Below are 21,009 nucleotides of genomic sequence, written 5' to 3'. Positions count from 1 at the left end.
CTGCCGCAGCCGGCTTCCAGCCAGCACAAAGCTCTTTAATCCCCATGATAACTCCAGGAAATAGTTGGGATCAGAGACACAGGACAGGTAAGAGATTCCCACGGCCACACGGCTAGTAAGTGACAGCGCCGGGCTGAGAACGCAGGCGGATGGCCGTGCCGGTGGCCTCAACCCCCACCGGCCGTGGGCAAACTTGTTGCACTAAACAGACTATCCCATCACCTACTTCTCGTTCCACTTCACCTTCTTCCAGGATCGCAACAGCATTTGATTGGTATCACCTTGTACATCTTCCAAATATTCCTGTTAAGTAATTACTTGGCAGACGGTCTTCCTCCTCGGCCGACATGAAAGCAGCGACTTAGAGCCTCCACAGAATTCCTGGGACTTGTGAAGCACTTCAGTGGGGACGGCGTCAGGGTTTCCCGACTCCAGCCCCCCCCTCCCCCCATGCCCCCAGTGGTTCACGCCCCCCCCCCCGCTGCATCACTCTCCTGATCTGTAAGCGGAATCGGGCAAGTCAAGATGAATAGACCTACTTTACAAATCAGTTTTTGGCCAGGAAAAGTATGCCAAGAATCATATTAACAAAATGAAAATGTTACCTATATATTATTGTCTTACTTGAGTCGTTTATTAGCACGATGACAGGTGGGAATTAGTCAAATGAAGATACATACACATCACCCCCTTCCCCTTCTGTTTCTCAGTCCAGGTCTTCAAGGTAGATGCCAACCAGTACACCTGGCAGCTAGGTCCCGTTCCTAATGGGAACAGATGACCTTTATTATTTGTAACGTAGAACCACATGCCCCTCCGTTTGGGGGCCACAGTACTGATGACTCTGAAATCACGAGGAGAAAACTGTGCCAAATGATGAAGGTTTACAAGTGCCAACACCATTCGGTGAGCCACCCCTAACTCGAGACGCTGGGTGATCACCACCAGGCACTCAATGTCGACAGTTCTTCAAAAACAGTTCTTCAAATTTGCCCAGAAAGTACCACCCCTTTGCAGTCATAGGATTTAGTTTTCTAGTAACTTTCTGAAGAAAATAAATCCAATCCGCAAGTGATTTATAACCCCCTACACACACGTCCCAGTCCCTCCGACCCACGTAGTTCTGAACTCGAAGAGCAGGCCTTTGGAATTCTTCCGTATCCGTAACCAAGCCAAGGTGCTGCCATCTCGAGTTGTTTATTTTACATTCCACTTGCTTTTCATGCACAGGTCAGATCATTTCTATTTTCGAACACAGCAGTGACCAAAGCAGAGCACCGTGTCTAACGGCACTTAGAATCGGATCTTCTCACGAGACCCGCTAAGGAACCCCGCGGCAGCGCACCCCGCTTCCCACTCCTGCGTCCACTCGCTCCGTCCGTGGTCAGGCTGTGGAGGCCACGGCAGTCGGTCCACAGTGGAGTGAATTCTGGGACATGAATCATTTCACCACTTTGAGCGCCAGTTTCTTCCTCTGTAAAGTGGGGATTAAAATACCTGTTTTGCAGGGTTGTTGGGAAATGTATACAAAGTACCTGGTTCACATTTGGGCTCAGTAAGAGCTATTGTTATTTGCAGGGTTGTTGGAGCGCTTCCAAGTACTTACTTTATGTCTCCTCGCGACTCTGACAATCCCGCTGGCAAAGAAGTCGGAGAGAAGAGAATTCTAGCTTCCAGTTAGGTGTCTGACGACTCACTAGGCACGGGAACGGGGAGGAGAAAAGGAAACAATGTCCCAGTCCTATATGCCAGGCACTGCTAGGCACTTAATGTCCCTCACCCGAGGCAGCACGGCAGGCGGAGGGCAGGAGACCCCGAGCAGCAGGTAGGGCGGACCCGGGCGCCCTGGTAACTCCTGCGAGGTCGGCCTCGGCCCAGGGCTCAGACCCCTCGGAGAGGAACCTGGGCTCCCCCCGCCACCGCTGAGCCTCGGACCGCGCACGGGGCGCGGAGGCGGGGAAAGGTGCTTCCAGCACAGGGCACGGACAGGCGGGAAGGCTGGGGGTTCTGAGTTCTGGGTCAGCTGGTTAAGGTTGGGCAGGTTGAGGTGAGCACACAGAGCTAACTGCTGTCCACATACAGGATACTTTAAAAATGTTTTTATTGAATATTAAACAATTACAAGTATTGTAAGTTAGACATTTAGCCAAAGCACAATTACAGGTTAAATATAATCGTAAAGATGCCTTAAATAGGAACCTACCGTGCAGGTAGGTCAAGTTCCTCGCTGCCCTCTTTTGGAAAGTAGAGGGTGACAGAGAAAAGGTCTCCCATTCCATGTGAAAGACAGTGAAGACTAGAAGAATTACATGCTGTAAGCCATTTTCCATGACCAGATCGAGAGGGTTGCCAGATTCAGTGAAATAAAATAACACAAAGCAAAAAACCAGGATGCTCAGTTAGGTTTGAATTTCACATAAATAATTAAGAATTTTTTAATTGTAAATATATGGCAAATAATGCACGAAACACAGTTAAGCTAAAAAATTTACCTGAAATTCAAATTTAACTGGGTGTCTTGCACTCTATCTGGCAATCCTACAAATAGACGAATGCAGAAAAGAAAGGGGGAGGGGACTGAACCCCGCCACTGGTGAGTCATACAGACTGAAACAAAAACACCAGCAATGAGCCAGAGGCACTACATGGTTACCACATGGACCACAACACAGTGAGATAATACAAGCACTACGCCAAACGCTGTTGCCAGGAAACATTCTAGATGTCCCCCAGGCTGGTTTTGTAAATGTTTTTGAGAAAACTTGCTGATAAAAGTACCTTTTAGTCTGTAGGTATCAAAGACAAACACTACTATCACAAAGACAGGATAGGATGAACTTGAAACAATGGAAGCAGAAGCAGGCATTGTATATGCACATGAAGAGTTTAAATATTTTGTGTAATGAATACAAGGGTTATATAGTCAAGGTCATCTTCTAGGTCTAGGCTCTCAGCCTCGAAGATTTTGGTTCCTTTCTCATTTTTACTGTTGTGTTTTCTAGCTCATTTATCCTGAATCTTGGGAGGGACACAGGAGTGTGTAAGGGACACCCCATTATCAGAGTGTAACCACTTCTCAGCAAACACTTTCAGGGTTGTCTGCAGAAATGGGCAAAAAAAAAAAAAAGTAGCAAAACAATGTGGATTCTAGAGGAGACACCTGTGAAACCTGGGTGGCAGGGAGGGTGCGGAGATGAGTGTGAAACAGAAAAGGAAATGTGAGAATGAAGATCCCAAATGCAGTCAACTCTCCAGTGAGTGTCATTTCAGAGGCGGCAGAACCCCCGCAGATGTACAGACCTGTCACATCATGAGCACGTTTGGTTTTAGAAAGTATAGAAAATCTTCAGCTTCCTACTGCTTTTCACTTATCACCATGGTTTGTATTTTAAAATGATTAAAAAACAGCTTGTGCAACAGTCAAATTCTACAGGGTATGGCTTTGAAACCTTTCTTGCATTTCTGCAAACCAGGTGACTGGTAGCTGGGGAGTTTCAGACAGAAACGGAACTGGGCTGATTCTATCAGCTCCTCTGCACGTAAGGGGCCTACTTACGAATAACACCCTCATGGAATCAGCACAACAGGTGTGAAATACATGACACACCCGGCTCACCAACACCTTTCAGACACTAAGAAATGGAATTGCAACTTTTTATTAGGACATCAAAGGTTTAAAAGTTTCTGCCATAGTTAAGGCTTTCTTAAGAAGAATATTTGTCTATTAATTTCAAAATCCAGTGTCTGAAGAAGCCTCACTTTTAAGGGTGGTTTTAAAGAAATGCATTTCCTTGTCATATGCTAGATGTGTCCAACGGAAGCGCAAACATTATCTTCACAATTACTTTCTTTTTATTCCTCTGTCACTGATTTGACATCAAACAAGGTTAGTTTTAGTCTTGAAATACATTTGACACATGAAACCCTATATTAATGTCAGTGTTTAGTGTTCTCTGAATGACTGAAATCCTTTTCACTATGCAAGATAACAAACAGCTCAAAAGAAAATGGTCACACCATGGGCATTTTTGGTAAGAAGGCTGTTCTCACAGATTATCATACAAATGGGATCGGGACACACTGGGGAAAAGGTGCTTTGAAACACACACTTTCCTGTTTCAGAGACGGTCACAGAAATCCAGGGCGCATCCGGGAGATGTAGCGAAACGGAAAAACCTAGACAGCTCACTGCATTCTGGCGCTGTTCTTCCAGACACCCACGTTTCTGTTTAAGGCTATAATAGAATATTCACCTAGATTACTTCGCTTGCCCCGACCAGGATTTCTCTGTAGGTATCAGTGCGCTGCGCTATTCTGAGAGCAAAGGGAAACTGGTCGGCCACTGACATCAATCTCAAATGAAGACAGAATGCTGTTCCATGAAAACGTCCTAGTATTGTTTATTCTACTTGTGTTACTGAAAAAGGAAAAGGTGGATGAAGTCCTGGTTATATTGCTACTATTTTGCATAGAATGAAAACTCTGGGTTCCATGCTGTTGTTTGTCAGTCAAGTGGCAACTCTCCTGAGCAGAGCACGTGAGGCCTAACACCTGGTTCTGGTTGTGACGTGGAAACAGAGAAGTACAGTCTTTTGCAAGACCCAAAATGAAGAAAGGAGGAAAATGAGTGGGGTCAAAGGTAACTGTTGGAGCTAATTATAATTCCAGACTAGCAACCTGGGGGAAAGGCAGGAGGCCAAGCGGAAGGAGAGCGTCCAGTCCAGAGCACGCAACTCAGGCCGGACCCACGGAGCCCATCCCAGTCCGCTGGGACCGTCGTCGGGGAGCCCCCTGATGCGAGCGCTTGGGTCGGGCTGCCGCGGGCTCGATCCTCCCTCTCGCTCAGCCTGGGGAACAGAGGCCAGCGCAGGCGAGGCCATGTCACTAGTCCTCGACTTGCCAGTGTCTGTATGGACATACGTAAGGACGGAAATGGACTTCGGCCTAAGTCGATGGTGTGCTTTACATCCCAAAGGGTTTTCACACTGCTGAGGTCGGAAATTCCAAATGTAATCGACTTTTGCTATTTTGAGTGCATTCATGATGACCTTTGGTTTTCAAGTTTTGAAAACACGTATTTGGTTCCTATGAGATATCAATGAACCCATTCTCTTTAGCAGATGAGTAATATGTACACATTCTTCCAAGGACTACTATATACTTGACTCATTACAAGACGAAGCACTGCAAATGTCTTCCTTACACGGTACCTTTACTCGGCACACAGAACACACGATACACAACATGGGCAGATTAAATACTGAACCACAGTTCAACTTCTCAAGTGTAAGGCTGAAGTTTAAAACGGGCACACCCGTAATCCAGTTAGCATGATGGGAACGCCAGAGAACCAGTCGGGTAGTGGCTTATGTTTTCAAAAAAGCTATAAAGCTTTCGGTATCTATATCGTATTAACCCTTTTACTTAACTAAAAATCACAGCTGTGTTTACCATTTTAAACTATATCTAAGTGGGGAGGTAAGTAAGATACACTTTCACAGCTACTGAAAACTACACAGATGCCAATTCCTTCGACCCCTTGTCACACAGCAAAAAGGAAAGGAGGAAACAGGCCCTCTTCACAAAGATCCAACTTCAAAGCTCCACATGGAATTCTAGTGCTATGAAACACGCAGACGGGACACGGACACCCAGCGTGGGCCACTAAACGTCAACTGAAGCAAAAATGGAGGCTAATTCTTGATTCAATTTGGAGGACCCATGCAAGATTCAGCTATAAAACTCAAACTAGTTCCCAGTTCCTAGTTCTAGCAATGGTCTCAAGCCAGAAAGAAAGCAAAATGTGTATTTTAAGAGCCTATTCTAGAATTTTTGCATGTAACTATTTTTCTTTAGGTGATCAAAGAAGGTCATAGCTTAATCAGCGTGTACTAAAAAACAAATTAGTTTTCAGGGCTTTAAATTGAAATGGCAAGTTCGTATCATACTGTTTCCCCCTTTTTCCCACCACATACTCCTTTTGCTTCAAAGCTGAGTAGGTGCGCAGCATGTCCAAGTAAAATCAATGCACTCAAGTCGATATCCAGTTAAGGTGAGAAGGGCAAGCGTAAGAACTATAATGGATAGTTTTCTACAAGTGTCTATGTGCACTTGGCAAATGTTGATTAAAACAAGCAAAACGAAGTACTAATTTCATGAAGTAACAGTGTGGTACTTCTCCACCTTCATTAAAAAAATAACTAAAAGAGCTTTGGTTTCAAGTGTTTGTTCTCCTTGTCTATTAAGATGTTTGAAGGAATCATTCAAAAATTTAGTGCAAGGACCTATCTAAACTGTTTGAAGCACCTCACTCAAAATAAACCCCAAATCTGCAGTAAACAAAACAGTTCTTGCATTTGTGCCTATCTATATGCTAAATAGGAGTTAAATCCTAGTTTCCCAACCTAGAGAAACAATAAAGTAACATTTTTGTGACTCCCATGAAGTACAATAATTTGAATTTGGAAATAAGGCAGCTGATTTTGGGGGCGACAACTCTGGTGGTGCGGGTTGAATGAGGGCGTTCCTTGGCAGAGCCCCGAGGTCCTTTCTGCTGCAGCAGCCGGAACCACATGCTCCTCGCACAGGAAGTGGCTCGTCCTCAGCTGTCCCAGGGGTCTCCCCTCCAGGCTCGATGGCAGCGTGCCCACACCACTCCCTGGCTGCGCGCTCCTGGCTCCGCGCTGTCCTGACCGCCTTGGACGCAGGCTTGTACCGGAGAGCGAGTGGCCCACACCAGCTCTGCCCCTGAACCTGGGAGCTCCGAGTCGGCTGATGTTTGTGCCTTTCCCTTGTAAGACTGGCCAACTGATAGGACTAAACACTGATGTTTTTCCTTTCCACCTCAAGTTATGTTTATAATAAGTACACATATAAAATAAATCAAAGTGAAAAAATAGTGGAAACTAGTCTTGCTCGGCCAGAAGCTTGGGTTGCATTGCTAATGATTTTAGTCAGTGTGACTTTGTGCAAAACATCCTCAAGAAGGTTCCGGCTCATTATCAATGTAAGCAAAAAAAAAAAAAAAAGCCAACGACATGTTTAAAAAACCTAAAAACGAGCCTGGGTATGCGCACCTGTTATATACACGTGCCAGGTATAACAAAGCAAATGTAGTGTGTGAACTGTGAACATTTGAGAACATACTGGTTATGTTTTCTTTTTTTTTCCATTTCCAAGTCTAGATCAAAGCAATCTTATTTTAGAAATGGAAAACTGCAATGAAAGTGAGCCTGAGATTTATTAAAAGGCCGCCCCTGTAAACATTTCCTCAAAGGGAACAGCAGCAGTTGAGCATGTATCAGTTACTCATACGATACTCATCACTAGAGCAATGCTTCAGAAAGACAAACAGCTTATTCTAGGCTGTCAGGGATTTATAGAATATTGGTTTTGCAGGAGACAGTCCGTGATAGTCCAGTCCCCGGTTTAATCCGATCGGGCCTTTACCGGTGGGCATTCACTAGGTTTTCTGCTCTGCGGCTGTTGCCGTCTGTGAAGGAGCTTCCGGCTTCATGATCTGGTATGTGATGAGATACTCTGGGTAGGCCTGGGAAGGACAGGAGAAAAACACGTCACCCTTTTGGCAGCTACAGTATTAAAGCCTTATTTACTGAAGTCTCAGAGGTTGTCCTCTCTTGGGTTTCATTTACTCTGGAAAGTTCTCCAAGTTTTTTTTGTCTTTATAACACTGACATTTTGAAGAATCCAGTCTTGCCAGATGTTTTATTACCAGAATATCCCTCATTTTGATTACACCGAGGTTATGCACTTTTGGCTGGAATACTGCACGGATGATGTGCCTGTCTCGAGATGTCACCCCTGGAGGCGCACTCGATGTCTATCTGTCCCTCATTGACAGTGTTCATTCTGATCATCTGATCAGGTATTGCCCCCCCCTTCTCCAAGGCATAATTACTGTGATTTGTTTCTCTTTTCTAACTAGTAAGCAGACCAAGTAAATATCCTTCTCCTTGTCAAAATTATCCCCTAGATTTAGCATCTGTTGAGGATTCCTGCCTCATCTAATTTTTACCACAATGGATGCAAGATGATTATGCAAATCTAGTATTCCCTCCATATCCACTTATCTGCCCTTGGCTTTCTATTGTAAGCAAAAGCCTTCCTTTCCTCTTCACTTATTTATCTATTTGTTATCAGTCCAGAATTATGAATTTCCATTTTTTCCAATGGTTTAAAATTTATTACTGTGCTTATAGGTTCACATTGTCCCAGATTTAGCCAGTGGATCCCTTCACGCTGGCTCAGGGTCCTTGTGGCAAGCCCCCATCTCTTTTTTTGCACTTCATCATCTTCTGGAATTCCAGATCGTCCAGGCTCATCTTGTTCCTATTCTGCTCCAGCCCTGAAATCAGCTGATTTTCCAAAGAGCTAGGGATCCTTTCAGCGGGGAATGGTATCAGGGACCAAGATCTGGGCTCCAAGTGTATGTGCTCACTGCTACTGGGATTCTTCGCTCTCAGCGGACAAATGCATGCACATATGCACTCATACACATAACATGCTCACATCACTCTCACACAGAAACCTACGCATGCACATATGCACTCATACACATAACATGCTCACATCACTCTCACACAGAAACCTACGCATGCACATATGCACTCATACACATAACATGCTCACATCACTCTCACACAGAAACCTACTCATGCACATATGCACTCATACACATAACATGCTCACATCACTCTCACATAGAAACCTACGCATGCACATATGCACTCATACACATAACATGCTCACATCACTCTCACACAGAAACCTACTCATGCACATATGCACTCATACACATAACATGCTCACATCACTCTCACATAGAAACCTACGCATGCACATATGCACTCATACACATAACATGCTCACATCACTCTCACACAGAAACCTACTCATGCACATATGCACTCATACACATAACATGCTCACATCACTCTCACATAGAAACCTACGCATGCACATATGCACTCATACACATAACATGCTCACATCACTCTCACACAGAAACCTACACATACACATACTGACGTGTGAACATACATAACGTAAGAAACCATGAGTTCATATCGACACCTCCACTTTCAGCCCATGCCTACAGTGCCGTTCTTGCCTTCCCTCATTCCATATCGGTATGTCCCTTCCTCGACAGCTCCAGCTCCAGCTCCCCAAATCAACACTTCTACTCACTTGCTAAATCCTATGATCCACCTAACAGAGGTTCGCTGCTTGCCCATGCCACCACAATCAACAGGCCTGCTGAACAGAGCTCAGGGCTTGCTTGCAGCTCTTCCCCCACACTACACCCCACCACGCCCCACCACGCCCCACCTGGCCAAAGACTGAGGGCACATAATAAAATAGTGTTCTTATAGATTATTTGTATTTAGTTCATTTCTTCTTTCTCCCTTTTTCCCCTCTTCTTCATCAGTGAAGCCAAGTAGCCATTTGAAATTCGATTACGTTCAGATAACCTGAGTTTTAGAGGCTGGTGGGCATTAAGCAGCACGGTGCAAGTGAAGGCCTGCATTGAAAATGACAGTTTTCCTGCTTGCTGACAATTTTATGTTGGAGCCCCAAGCAGATGGCAGAGCTTAATGTACTGCAGCTTTATGACTTTGAAAGCTACTGTTCTATGTAAGTACCGTGATCAGAGGTACAGATGGTCCCTCATTGATCAATTTTGACTTTACAGTGGTGCAAAAGTGACAGGCATCGGTAGAAACTCTACTTCAAATTTTGACCTTTTCCCAGGTGAGTGATACGCGGTCACACTCTGGCGATGCTGGGCCCTGGCCCGAGCCACACTGCCGGGCGCCCTTGCGACCGCGAGAGGAACTGCCCGTGCCCCTGGCACACGGTGTTGCCGGTGTTTTCTCACCCATCACGTCTGCAAAACACCCATCTGTGTGCTGTGTACGTTAATGGTGAAACATTGGTGTAAACACTGTTATTCACTTTCAGTATAATGTTCAATAAATTACAGGAGATCTTCGATACTTTAACATAAAATAGGCTTTGTCTTAATTTTGCCCATCTGCTAGCTAGCGCAAGTATTATGAGCACATTTAAGATAGGGCGGGCTAAGCTATGGTGTTCAGTAGGTGAGGAGTATTATATGCATTTTAGACTTATGATATTTTCAACTTATGATGGATTTACTGGGATGTGACCCATCATAAGTCGCAGAGTATGTGCACAGAGATTCGAGCCACGTGACCGGCCTGCAGCAAGCCCGCCCACGGAGAAGGTGCACCGGCAGCGCTGCCCTGAGCCCACTGCCAGTCAGGGCACGGAGGGTGCAGAGCACAGACAGAGCAGCAGGCCTCGCGAACAGCCCCCCCTTCACACTGTTACTCGGCTGACAGGTAAATGGCTTGTGTGCAAAGTTGATGTTGAAGAATTTTGATATCTTCATTTTGACCGGAAGCAACTAACGCTATCAGATCATGTGGTAGGTATTTTATTAAGTGGCTTTCTTTTTGGTAATCCTCACCTGAGAATTTTTTCCACTGATTTTTAGAGAATGGAAGGAAGGAAGGGACAGAGGAGAGAGAGGAACACTGATGAGAGAGACACACTGACTGGTTGCCTTCCGCACACACCCTGATCCGGGCCAGGGACTGCAACTCAGGTACGAGCCCTTGACCAGAAATCGAACTCACAACCCTGCCGTGCTCGGGCTGATGCTCTAACCACTGAGCAACACTGGCCAGTCCTTGAATGGTTTTCCTGAACTCTTATGTGGTCTCCACATTCTGTATTGTTACGTTTAGTAACTTTGTATGCTTATCTGATGATGTGACACACCTGTTCTCCTCTGTAGATAACATATTCGGCGTATGCCAGCCCGTTCACACTTGGTCTCCCAATAACTGAGTGATGTCCTGGCGGTGCATGAGCCATTTTCATGGTGCTGAATTGCAGAAAGGATTTTCCAAGGGTCACTCGACAGAAAAGCATTTGCCTAAAAAAAAGAGAAAAACAGTGCCTTGAAGGAAGCTTTAAGTCATGAAATACTTGTTAGGTTTATTGACTGAAAAAAATTTAACACAAGCAAGCTAATTTAAACGCCCCTTTCATATTTATGAGTAGAAATGGGATGAGATTTGATACACTGATTTACCATAAACAGTGGGCTCAATAGTTACCCTTGAAGTTTAAAGTAGTTTTGGTGTGGTTTAGATATCAACCACGAAAAATCCCTGGCATGTTCTGACTAGTGGAAAAAGAAAAATACTACTGAAAACTGAGTTCTTGTATGAGAGGATAGGAATAAAGTAAAGAAAGTCAGCAAATGGCAGCAGCATCTGAAATGAAGATTTGGTTTTACTCATTATGAAGAAGTAAACACTGGAATGACATAAATAACAGTAAGAGTGGATTATATATAACAAACACTTGCTTAAACATAAGCTGACAATTACACTCCCTGGGTGAAACATGAATTGGGGGGCAGGTGTTAAACAGCACAGAGGAGAAAAAAGGTTGCTGGGGAAGAAAGCGTGTTAAATAAACTAGGGGTTGGCAAACTATAGCCCCTGGGGCAAATCTAGTCTGTTTTTGTAAATAAAATTTTATTGGAGCACAGCCATACACTTATTTCTATATTGTCTGTGGCTGCTTTTACACTATCAGGGCCAAAAATTATTTATTATGTGGCCCTTTAAAGTTGGCCAACACTTAATATAAACAATAAACATTTAAACTAAACAGTAAGATCGGTCACATTGTTAAATGTAAATAGTTGTCATTCAAATAGTTTGTTTTTAGTAATGGAGTATGATCTTTGCAATATGACTAATCAGAGATATTATTTTCAGTCAATTAAAAATTGTGGCATGCCCAGCATCACTGGGTCCTTCCCGGGCTGGCTATGTAGCGTGATGCTATTGATGACCTTCTGGGATGCTGGCTTGGGTGCAACTGCATTCTCTCTCAGACCCAGAGGAAAGGGCTTTGGTCAACACAAGAGGGAGGCTTTCTGAGCTCCATCCCCACATTGTGCCAGCACTACGGTATCTCTGGACTCTGTCCGCTTGGCCGGCTGGGCCCACTGCCACGTCCACTCCCTGTCCATATGTCACACAAAGCTTGACCCACAGGCCTTGCCTGCTACCTTCAGCTTCCTGCCCCAAGGCTTCACTATTGCTGTGGAGGTGGCAGCAGCAGCAGGACCTTCCCGGCAGCCCATGAGGCTGCAGGGTGAGTGTGCAGGTGGAGTACTGGGTACAGCCTGCTCACCAGCTTGCCTTGTGCATTGCTGTCATTCTGCAGGTGCAGCAACCCAAAACGAGTGGGAGGTACCAATGGCCTGTGGGGCAAATGTTGACCAGTGCACGGCAGGAGCCAGCAGATAACCAAATGCACTTGTCCAGAAACCAGCCAGCTATGGAGAAACCTGTGTCTTCTGCCTCCTCTTCGACCTCACTTCTTTTTGTGCCCTCATTCCTGCTTCTGGGATTGCATTTGCCAAGAAAGTACTAGTATATAAGCTTTTGCTTCAGGCTCTGTTTTCTAGGGAATCCTGGCTAAGACATAAATTTGTTTCTAATTTTAGACTGTTCATCCTCATCTAAGTTCACTTTTATTGCTTATTTTGGTTCATTTTGTTTCTAGAGGAGTTAGGTTTGAAGCAACAAAGAGAAACTTTTGTATGCTACATAGTCTTGGGAAATTTTGTATGTTACTAATTACAGCAGAATTAATGACAAGAAATTTCCTTCTGGACATATGGCATCATCTTAGAACTGCTGACAGCTACAGTTTGTTTCAATGTAACTGAGAGTGGTTAAGTTTTAAGGTCAACAATTATAATGAATTTTAATGTTTTATAGGTCTTTTTGAGGTTTTAAGTGAATTACAAGATTTCTTATTAACACAATTATGCAAAAAGAATGTATCTGGTTAATTTAAAGAGAAATGAAATAAACTGCAATCTCTGTCAATTACAATTCTTCGTATTTTTTTCTATTGGCAGGGAAAGGAATTTTTTTTCACTGACTTCAGAGAGAGTATATTATTATTCTTTCCAATTTTTGAGTTTTAAAACCCTATTTAAAAGCTAATATTCATTTATTTAATAATTCCAAAGTTCATATTCGGGAGTTGGACTTTTTAAGGCCAATTATATATCCTGCCTTAAAACATCACTAGCAATTTCAGAAGCACATTAAAAATTCTACTTGTTCATAGAGGTTGCGACTTAGTTCCAATGTGACTCTAGTCAGAGCTAGAAGTTCTTTGTTTTAAAGAAATAATTCTGACCCTCTTCCTGTTCTGATTCTGAAGCAACAAAAGTGAAGCCCAGGGAAAAAGCCAAGATGGAGGGAGTTTCATTGTAATCTATGATTGGTTGACATAGATCTGTGTTTTTTAAAAGAATATTTTTATTGACTTTTATAGGGAAAGAGGAAGGCAGAGGGAGGTGGAGAAACATCGACTGGCTGCCTCCTGCATGCTCCCTACCAGGGACTGAGCCTAAAACAAGGGCATGTGCCCTGACCAGGAATCGAATCAGCAATAATCTCTGTGCCTGGGACAATGCCCCGCCAACTGAGCCATACCGGTCAGGGCTATATCTGGGTTGTTATCACCACTGATATCTGCCTTGTTATGACTGCTTCTATTAGGGCAGAGGCTGATCAACTATTCCTGCCCAATTCCCAACCTGTCTGATTCATTAGGATTAAGACTAAGGATAACTTGTGACTTCTGCATAGCCTGAGAAACAAATCTGGTTCATGACCTGAAAATAGCAACCATGACACAAAAGCCAAGACGCTCACCTGTGACATATATAACATGACCGATCTTTGTGCGTGGGGCAGCCTGTTCCTCCTCCAATACCATATACATACTGGTTGCTTTTAGAGGAGTTTTCAGCAAAATAAATCCCAGCCCCAAACATTCCTCCTATGTATGCATGTCGCTCATCAAACCCTTTATGAATGATGGCATTAATGAAAGGAGAACCTAAAAATATAGACAGAAGAATTAATTTTTGAACACGGTCCTGGAATATCAATTAGCTACACACTATTTGCACTTGGAAGATTGATATTAAATAATTAATAATATATAACTGAAAAGTTTATTTTGTAAGATGTTTATTATACGTAAATTATCACGTACTAGAATCTCATCAAAGACGCATAATGTTCGCCAAGCAAAGACGTTATTTTGCAGACGGTATGAGATTTTAGATAGCAAAATACAATGTGACCTTGGAAATATAGATTATTTTATACCCAATCTTACATTAAGCAAACACAGATAATCTGATAAACTAAAACAATTATGCTAAACTACAATAAAAAATATTTCATTCTCTAGATGGCTCAACATGCAATTTATGTTCTGAAACAATTTCAGATCATGTTTTCAGTACATGCCTTAAACAGCCCTACAAGAATGTAATGCATTAGAAAGCTGGTGTCATAATGTAATTATTTGGGGAAAAAATCAAAACGAATCATTACAAACATAGTCAACAACACAGGCTTTTCATTTGGCTGGGGTCTGTGAAAGCCCGAGGGATTCTGTGATGACCGTGGGGACACTCACCGTGAAACAACATGCGCTCGTTGTGATGGTTGTGATTCTCTTCAGACACTTCCTTTTGTCTGTGACAGAATCGTTCCCTCAACTTCTTGTTGACAACTTTCTGAATCTTTAAGGATGAGGAAAAAAGAAGCAACTGAGTGTAATGTATGTTAACTGGTAGTTTATGATTTAAAATGAAAAAGTATGTTTTCCTAGAGGAAGGTCCAATTTTTGTTTTGTTTGCTTAAAACATTATTTAAAAATGATAAGTTGCCAGGTAATTCAGTTAATATTCTGGCTTTCAATGATAGTTTTCAGGGGTGGTTTTTGTTTGTTTTTCTGCACTAGACCTGGTTATACTTCAGAGTTAGTTATGGGGTGGGAGGGTGGGAGATGGGGAGGAGTCTAGGTTGTTATTCCTAGATTCCTCCCCAGACTTATTGAATTTTAGGAAATATGAGCCTATAAATCTGTATTTGCAAAAAGCTCTCTGGGTAATTCCGATGAGCACTGGTATAATTTTCAGAGGTCTATTAATCCAAAGAATTAAATCTTTTCTCGAGAGACTTTATTCATCTTCATGATATCCCTTTGAAAAAAAGCATATAGTGGTCCTCTATTCCATATATTAATTAAGACGCTGAGGTGAAGAGACATATGCATTCCGATATAATCACTGATTCAATTAGATTGAAAAAAGCCAGGCCTTTAATGCTACCTTGAAACGGTGACAACAAAATTCATTGTCAGCTGTGGTCTGAATTTACAGCTGAGTAGGGAGTCTCATCACCACATCTGCATCACAAATACCAGCTGGTCTAGCCTTCGCTGTGTAGCTTTGGAGTTTCTGCATCACAAATACCAGCTGGTCTAGCCTTCGCTGTGTAGCTTTGGCTTTCCTGGATATCTCCACAATAAAAACCTTGACTTTGAAGACCTTAATTTAGTGGACTTTGGATTTCAAGGGCAAAATTTCTGGTTTGTATGTCATATGTGAAAATTAATAACTTGTTAATTTTAAAATGCTTTTAAAAAATGTTTTTATTGATTTTTTTTAGAGAAAGAGGAAGGGAAAGAGAGAGAGAAACGATGTGAGAGAGACACATCTATGGGCTGCCTCCTGCATGCTCCCTACTAGGGATGAGGTCTGCAACCCGGCATATGCCCTGACTGGGAATCAAACCCAGAAGACATTCAATCCACTGAGCAACACCATCTGGGCTAAATGCTTTTAACCAAGAGTTGCTTGTAATTAAATTAACAGATTATTTTTTGTTAATTCACTGTTATTTTAAACAAATTATAGCGAATAGGACATATGTTGGAAAAAACACTATAGTAATTTCGCCGACATAAATAAATACTACATATCTACAGGTATAGTCCACATATTTACATCCAAGAGTCACTGCTCATATATAATGTTCGGCAAATAATTAGCATGTGATCACACCGCATCAAGTGTGATAACTGGTTCTGTTGTCACATGGTGTGACTTTCTGCAGCAGTTTTAACCGTGCTGGCCGAAGTTCCCATGTGCTAAGCCACGTCCCAGCCATGTGCATCTGTTTACTCTCGGTGACTGGTGAATGCATGCATCCACTAGACCTATTCATTATAAATTTAAAATTACAGTAATACATATAAAAAACTTTTCTGTAAAATTAAACTTTTCATACATATTTAATTTTAATTACACAAACATGTCTACATAAGTAAAAACAAGTAAACTAACTAATTTGTCAACTTTTTAACATACGAATTCAGAAAGTCCATTATTTTATTTTATTTTATTTTTTCCTCACCCGAGGACATTTTTCCATTTTTTGTTCAGGTAGAGTGGGAGGGAGAGAGAGGAACAGAGAGAGAGAGAGAAACATCGATGTGAAAGGAACACATCGAGTGGCTGCCACCTGCACGACCGACCAGGGCCGGGGACAAACTGCAACCGAGGTACATGCCCTTAGCGGGAACCGAACCCGGGTCTCTCTGGACCGCAGGCCAACGCTCTAACCGCTGAGCCAAACCGGCCAGGGCAGAAAGTCCATTATTACATAATCGACTTTGGGCTTTACTGGATACCCCCTTGCCCAAATTAGTCCGTTACATCGAGGTTTTACTGCCCTTCTAGTGAAGTACGATCCTGAGGGGTGACAGACTGCACTGCAGTAAGGAGGGTGACACCTGACTGCAGGGCAGCAGGTGAATGAGCATCCTTGAGTTGAAAATATGACTTTAAGAAACAATTTTAATCACTGTCTATATTTGATTTTTAGGAAGCCGTGCAATTCAATTTTCACCCTGAAGTTTTAAAAACTTACTCGAATGACATTGTATCTGTTGAAGATGCCGCCGGCATTACCACCATCTCTGTGTTCTCGAATTGTACTTTGCATCTACAGAATAAAATAAAATAACTAAATTTCTGAAAAAGTGCCAATGAATATATTCTAAAGACACTCCTTCCATTGTTTTCAACATTTTAATTCTATTACATTGCTTCACTGATGAGTCTAAGATTTAGCACATATAAATAAACATGAGTCCACTATAAATTGATTAACATGTTTAGTAGATAAGTATTTCTGATCAGAAAACAGTCATAAATATAAATGTTAAACATCTATATTTTCTTTTTATTTTCTAATAAAAACTTTGAAAGATTTTTCTGTAAACACAGTGGGGAAACAAAATATCACATGAAGTCATCTACATTACTATTTTCTGTTATTGAGAAAGAAGCAACATTGTGACTAAGTCAAATCAAAACTCCTCATATTCAATTAATACCCCACTGGATATAGAAATGCTAAAAATAAACAAAGAATTTAAAAAAATCAATACATTTTTGTTCTCTAGGTGAAATATTCCTTATTATCTCTTTTATTTGGGATCTCCAAGTATATCTACAAAGACCAGGGGAAGTTGAATATCATGTATAACTAAGTGGAATAACTTTCTTTTGAATAACTACTCATTCTCTTCTACTTTGCAAATTAAAAAAAACTATTATGGAAAAGTAAAATGCTCTGAAGATTTAAGTTTCTCATAGAATTGACCCAAAGAGTTAATTTTCTAATTCACCACATTTTGACATTATTATCAGAATGTATTAACTACCAGGAAATAAGATACTAGAAGACATGATGCTTTCCTGAAAAACTGGCTAAGTACAGGCTGAAATACTATCCTAAGGTAATTGTCTTGAGCTTCCAGAATGAGAATATGAGCACTAACTAATTAAAAAGTAGAAAACAAACTAAAATGTAGGCATGCCTTTCTATGCAACATAACACCCTTAGGCACTATGATTATTATGTGTCAGAAGTGAGGCAGAAGCCACAGTAGAGAGGGAGTCTCTACGGCACCTGTCCACCAGAGGGTTCATACAAATCACTTTCCTATGTTGCTTTAAAATCACTGTGACTGGAGAAATGAAAGGGGACTCAAGTCATGAGACATACTTTCTAAGCATGTATAAAAATTAGGCATATCATTTTATAATCATGTTTTATAATGCCGCACAAAAATCAAGATGAGAATATATTTGCTATCTATGAGGCAAGATTCTCACTCCGTCTTTCTTAGGTAGCATTTTTTAGCAACATAAAAAAATAGTTCTAATAGGGTCTTTACTTGCATGAGTTTCAAGAAAGTCTCTAGAATAAAGAGAGATCTGAACCACCCATTGAAAACCCTAGGCTTACAGGGTGAAAGCCATGTGGCATAGTTCTAATCCATAGCCCTATTCTAATTTTGGCAATATTTCACCACAATGGCTAAGGGAGATAGTTTAACCACAGATTTCAGGAAAAGATAAATAAAAGTTTGATATACATTACCTCTTCTTCTACTGACTGATATTCCTTATCCTCTGGAGCAAGATCCAGTAAAATAGTTCCCTGATTAACACAGTGAAAAGTCAAATAAGGGTTGGTGCCTATAGGAAAGAAAAATTAACCTAGTTAAAAGAAGTCCACACTATTCAGGCTCTATTTTAGAAAAAACTTTGTCATAAATAATTGATATTTTGGAAGAAGTCTAAACTATTTGCAATTTGAACCTAATTTATATGGTTATATAAACAAGTACATCCAAAGACATGTGAAGTAATGGAGATGTGTTTGGGATCAATTTTATCTGTTCTTTTTTGTTTTATCCTCACCTGAGGACATTTTTCCATTTTTTGTTCAGGTAGAGTGGGAGAGAGAGGGTGAGGGAGAGAGAGAGAGAGAGAGAGAGCGAGAGAGAGAGAGAGGGAGAAACATCGACGTGAAAGGGATACATCGAGACACATCGAGTGGCTGTCACCCGCACAACCCAACCAGGGAAGGGGACAAACTGCAGCTGAGGTACGTGCCCTTAGTGGGAACCGAACCCGGGTCTCTCTGGACCGCACGCCGATGCTCTAACTGCTGAGCCAAAGTGGCCAGGGCAATTTTATCTGTTCTTAAATAGTCCCCCGTACACACAGCAGGGCTCAACTATTACTTGTCGAACTAAATTTAATCATGAACTTTCAGGAAGTTATGCTTGATACAAAAGAGAAACACACTGTAATTATAATGTAGTCAGGTCTAAAATATAAGAATTATCCTCTAAGAACTCTGTGAGATAGCCTGAAATGGTGACTTATAAGTTTAAAACACATAATTCTTGTTCATTTAATACAGATAAGTAAGACTCAAGCTCAAAACTGCTAACGTTTAGTTTCATGTCACTCTTGCAATTTTCTTAGCTCTGCAGACTGACTAGTTCAAGTTGTTTCTTTTCTCTCCTCTTGCTTTCCTACAGTGAAAGCACTTCTAACAAACAGAAATTATACACATGGAGGCATACAAAGGAGAAAGACAGGAGGCTTGTAACAGCAAAGTATGATGGCAAAAGACTAAGCTGACAGATGTAAGAGAGGGAGAAAGGTTCAAGATGAGGTAAGAGAGTAAGGTCAGGTTATTGTCACTGTCTGGTTTTATCCTAAAAGCAACAGGATTCTATTGAAGAGTTTTAAGCAATGAAATGATATGATCTCATAGTCATGTTGAAAGAAGTCTTCCGGTTGCATTGCAAGGAAGGTACTGGAAGGGAGGCAAAGGTGAAGGTCGAAGATAAGCTGGAAGGTGGCTGTGACATTCCAGGAAACAGATGACGCTGACTTGGATTAGGTGATAGCAATGGAAAAGGACAGAAGTATAGATAGTACAGATTCCAGAGATATTTAAAGACATAAAGTGTGGGGAGAGAGAGAACAATGACTCACCTCCGGCTAGATTGGAGGGGGAGTGATGCCATTGCGGGGGATGGGGGAGGCAGGAGGCGCTACACCAGCCGAGCACATGAGCTCTGGGGTCAGACCACCTGAGTTCAGATGCCAGCCAGGATGCTTATCTTGTACCACTAATATCTGAAATTTATTTTTTCTGAACAGGTTACCTTGTTGTCCACCTAAGAGTCTTTCTACTCCTTTGATTAGTTTATGGCGGTGTCCATATGCATTGATGCCTATTTCTTTCAACTCTTCATGACCCATATCAGCTAATACATCTAGCGTAATCTGAAAAGTAAAACAAAATTAATTGTTAAACCTTTAACAGTTCCTCAGACGAGGAAAACGCTTCAATTTGTCTTCAATGCTATCTATGTATCCATTCAAATTAATAAAATTCTTTTCTTTCCATTATAAGGATAAACTTAACATCTTAAAGTTGTCTTGATCATTTTATCAGCTTTTTGCTCACTTTAAAACACTCCTTGTTTTGTTTTATGTCAATGGAGAATTAAAATGGGAGAAACAATGCTACAGAAACATAAAATGATCATTGTTATATTTCCTTTTGATTATTTAATTCTACTACTTTTGCTTGTCTCAAGATGCAGGAGGGAACAATCAGTAGGCTTGAAAGTGGGGAAACACCAGACCCCAGTATCCAGCAGGTAGCAAACATGAGCGGTGGGGAAAGGGAGAGGTATCTGGCACAATGAAACAATGTGGCAAAAGGAGTAACATATTTAGGTAATGAGAATATATATAAAAATAAGGAGGAACTTCCCAGAGCTAAGAAATATTCCAACATGGAAAAAGCTGCCTTAGAAAGTAGTGAAATTTATATCATAAGTATTTAGTTCAATTACAGACCATTTTATATATAGAAGCTACTATGTAAAGAATTCCAATTTGGAGAAGAGAGTTGATGGAATATTAAGTTCTCCTATAAATTCTCAGATTTAACAATCCCTGAAGTCTAATACACATTCTACTTTTGTACAAAACAGTTGTTTTTAATATTTGGTTATTCATCCTTGTACGTAAATGGAGACAATTTAAAATTGTCTCAATTCTTTTTGTTGACTAAAAGTAACTGTGACTCTACCGCCACCAAGTGGCAGTGTTGTGAATGTACAGGGTGAAACAGAGGCTGACCACATTTTCTTCAGGGCTGAACATGCAAT

At 41.6% G+C, this 21,009-nt stretch overlaps 1 protein-coding gene across 4 annotated transcripts in view; it reads right to left on the bottom strand.

Annotated features, from left to right (window-relative positions):
• Positions 1–2,084: 2,084 nt before the first annotated feature.
• TNKS (tankyrase) overlaps positions 2,085–21,009 on the bottom strand; it is a 177,922-nt gene continuing 158,997 nt past the window's right edge. For 3 of the 4 annotated variants that reach the window (XM_036249522.1, XM_036249521.1, XM_036249520.1), the window contains exons 21-27: positions 19,993–20,113; positions 18,405–18,502; positions 16,884–16,958; positions 14,584–14,689; positions 13,806–13,992; positions 10,828–10,984; positions 2,085–7,549 (exon numbers count right to left, since the gene is read on the bottom strand). In XM_036249522.1, coding sequence (XP_036105415.1) covers positions 7,463–7,549; positions 10,828–10,984; positions 13,806–13,992; positions 14,584–14,689; positions 16,884–16,958; positions 18,405–18,502; positions 19,993–20,113 — 831 coding nt within the window. In that variant the 3' untranslated portion in view covers positions 2,085–7,462. The remainder of the gene's footprint in view (positions 7,550–10,827; positions 10,985–13,805; positions 13,993–14,583; positions 14,690–16,883; positions 16,959–18,404; positions 18,503–19,992; positions 20,114–21,009) is intronic. The other variant, XM_036249519.1, reaches the window with a different exon arrangement.

This window comes from Molossus molossus, unplaced genomic scaffold (assembly GCF_014108415.1).
Source record: "Molossus molossus isolate mMolMol1 unplaced genomic scaffold, mMolMol1.p scaffold_m16_p_9, whole genome shotgun sequence".
Classification (NCBI taxonomy): domain Eukaryota; kingdom Metazoa; phylum Chordata; class Mammalia; order Chiroptera; family Molossidae; genus Molossus; species Molossus molossus.
The sequence above is the reverse complement of the archived record's forward strand: the minus strand, read 5'-3'. Positions and strand labels throughout refer to the sequence as shown.